The 2,507-nt window shown below is 52.5% G+C and overlaps 1 protein-coding gene across 1 annotated transcript; it reads right to left on the reverse strand.

Moving 5' to 3' along the window:
* Nucleotides 1–323: 323 nt before the first annotated feature.
* Nucleotides 324–2,073, reverse strand: LOC119349895 (origin recognition complex subunit 4-like). The gene is made up of 2 exons (XM_037617998.1): nt 1,886–2,073; nt 324–1,787 (listed from the first exon to the last, which is right to left on the reverse strand). The coding sequence occupies exons 1-2, from the start codon at nt 2,021–2,023 to the stop codon at nt 783–785; spliced, it is 1,143 nt and encodes a 380-aa protein (XP_037473895.1). The 5' UTR covers nt 2,024–2,073; the 3' UTR covers nt 324–782.
* Nucleotides 2,074–2,507: the final 434 nt, after the last annotated feature.

A 2,507-nucleotide genomic window follows, 5' to 3' on the forward strand; every position in this document is an offset into this window, starting at 1 on the left:
CAACAGCTATATATATATATCCCATCAACAATGTGAGAAGATCCTTCATGTCACAAAGTCTAAGCACAAAGAACAAGTAAGTCAGCGCAAGGTTGAACAGAACTCACATGGCGGTAGACGGTTGCACAGAATTGTACCATGGAGAGCCTCCGAGACAGCACCATGGATATGGGGGAGAGCGCTGTGGAGAAAAGACCAACAGATGACGGCCATACCCCGCCAGGTCCCCAAGCCAACAGAAACCAAGTAGCCCAATCAGAAAGAAAAATGCAACGCCCACACAGAAAACCAATCCCCAACTTACAGGTAGTAAAGAAACTCCGGAACAAAAAAACACATAAATAAAAGAACTTAACGGGAAATAGAGAATCTAGTACTGGTACTATATAAGTACAGTATGTGATATGAATTTGACACCAGAAATAATAACTAAGGAGACTAAGATTTAGCAAACAAGAATGTACAAGCATCAACCGACCGAGCACTCACTGTGTCATGCCCAGATTAGACTAAAATCACACCTACCTACTACAGCCTCGACAGGAGCAGCATTCTCTACAGAAACCGGTACGCATCCAGCGTCTTCAACCTCCTCTTGTTGTTTGCAAACATCCCACCAGACCCAGTTCCAAAGACTTTTTCTTCTTCAACCTCCTCTTGTTGTTTACGACGACTAGCTTCTGTCATGTCTCCAAACCAGGTTTCAAAGGCAGGCCAGCACTCTCTATTCATCACCATCGACACAATATCACAGGCAGGCTGATGGTCTTGGAATTGGATTCTCAAGCCATTCCTGCTGACACAGCATCTCCATCTTCAGCTGATACTGCTGCTGCTGGATTATACTTTCTTGGCCTCCCACGCCCTCTCTTGATCCCGGCCGATGCAGAATCAGGCTTCTCCTTTCTTGGCCTCCCACGCCCTCTCTTGATCCCGGCCGATGCAGAATCAGGCTTCTCCTTGCTTGGCCTCCCACGCCCTCTCTTGATCCCGGCCGACGCAGCATCCCCAGCTTGAGCAGACATTGCTGCTGCTGGCTTCTCCTTTCTTGGCCTCCCACGTGGTCTCTTGATTCCCGCAGAAGCAGCGCTTCCAGTTTCAGCAGGCATTGCATCTCCAGCTTCAGCATCGTGTCCAGTTGTAGGAGCTAGCATTGGTCTCCCACACCCTAGCTTGAACCCCCACCTTGACGACGCGGTTGGAGTTGGAGGATGCTTTGTTGCTTGCTGTGATTGTTGCTCCTCCTTTCTCGGCCTCCCACGCCCTCTCTTGATCTTAGGAGGACGGCCGCGCCCGCGCTTTGCTGCCGGCACAGGCCGAGGAGTGTATTCATCATCATGCTCATGCTCACCATTGTAGGCCACATCATCATCACTGGTGTTACTCTGGAATCCATCCAGATCCAGATTGGGAACCGAATTCTGGTTGGAAGCAGAATTGGGATCCCAATCTGGATTTACACAAGTCGCCAAGGGGAATGGGGCCGGCCAAATCGTCTGGGAGTCGTCGTCATGATCCAAATTTAGATGATTCTTGGGGAGGCGAGTTGCGGCGTCGCGTGGTCGGCCGCGTCCGCGCGTGTCGGAGGCGGGGAAGACGTAGCAGGCTCTCGATTTCGATCCGTAGCCGCGGACGACGCCCTCGGCGGCGAGGCGGCGGAGGTGGGCGGAGAGGAGCGCGTCGTGGTCGTGGGCGGCGGGGAGGCCGGTGAAGCGCCCCAAGATGAATCCGGCGATGGCTGCGCGGCCGCTGGTGCCCCCAAGCTCCGTCAGCGCTTGCGTAATCATCTGCGTTCCAGATCCAGATCCAGCTCCCCGTCAGCAGGCAGGAACCGAGAGAAGAGAACCTTTAATGGAGAGGAGAGGAGGACAAGGAGGGAGCTTGCCTTGGTGTAGGACGGGTGGGGGCGGCCGGAGGCGGTGGCGGCAGTGGCGGGCGGCGACGCCGAAGGTGAGGCCGCCGAAGGTGAGGCGGAGTCGGTGGCGGGCGGCGCCGCCGAAGGGGAAGGGGAGGCGGCCACCATCTTGGTTCCCCTGCTTCCGGTCGGTGCTGGGAGGATTGATTCTTTTTTTCTTCTAGTGTAGTGTAGTGGATTGGGGATTGATTCATCATCCATGGGCCATGGCATGGGCTTTCCATTTACCATCATGTTCGGTTCTAAAAAACAATTTACAACCATGTTTGCCTCCCCTCAAAAAACAAATTTACCACCATGTTTCCAAATCTCAAAAAATAAAAAAAATACCACCATGTCTTTTTTGTTTCAAAAAAAACATGACTCAACGCGCCGGTCTGCCCCGTAGTAGGTGGCGGTTAGGGTTTCTTGCCGACGAATTTCTTCCTCGCTCATCAACTTGATGTCATGTGATTTGTACCGAGTTCTAGTTGCCAATATTGGATAGGAATACCGAGATACATAGTCAGAAAATGGCCCGAATTGGCAGCCAAAGATCTCATCATACTCGGATGCCGGGTTTGCAAGCGGGAAAGCTCTCTCTTATGGAAAT

Source organism: Triticum dicoccoides, chromosome 1B (genome assembly GCF_002162155.2).
Source record: "Triticum dicoccoides isolate Atlit2015 ecotype Zavitan chromosome 1B, WEW_v2.0, whole genome shotgun sequence".
In the NCBI taxonomy this organism is placed as follows: domain Eukaryota; kingdom Viridiplantae; phylum Streptophyta; class Magnoliopsida; order Poales; family Poaceae; genus Triticum; species Triticum dicoccoides.

Bases quoted from the DNA above. Each gene is read 5' to 3' on its own strand.
- LOC119349895 (XM_037617998.1), bottom strand. From the start codon at position 2,023: ATGGTGGCCGCCTCCCCTTCCCCTTCGGCGGCGCCGCCCGCCACCGAC. The intron at 1,788-1,885 runs GCAAGCTCCCTC...TCTGGAACGCAG, and splicing joins CCCACCCGTCCTACACCAAG to ATGATTACGCAAGCGCTGAC.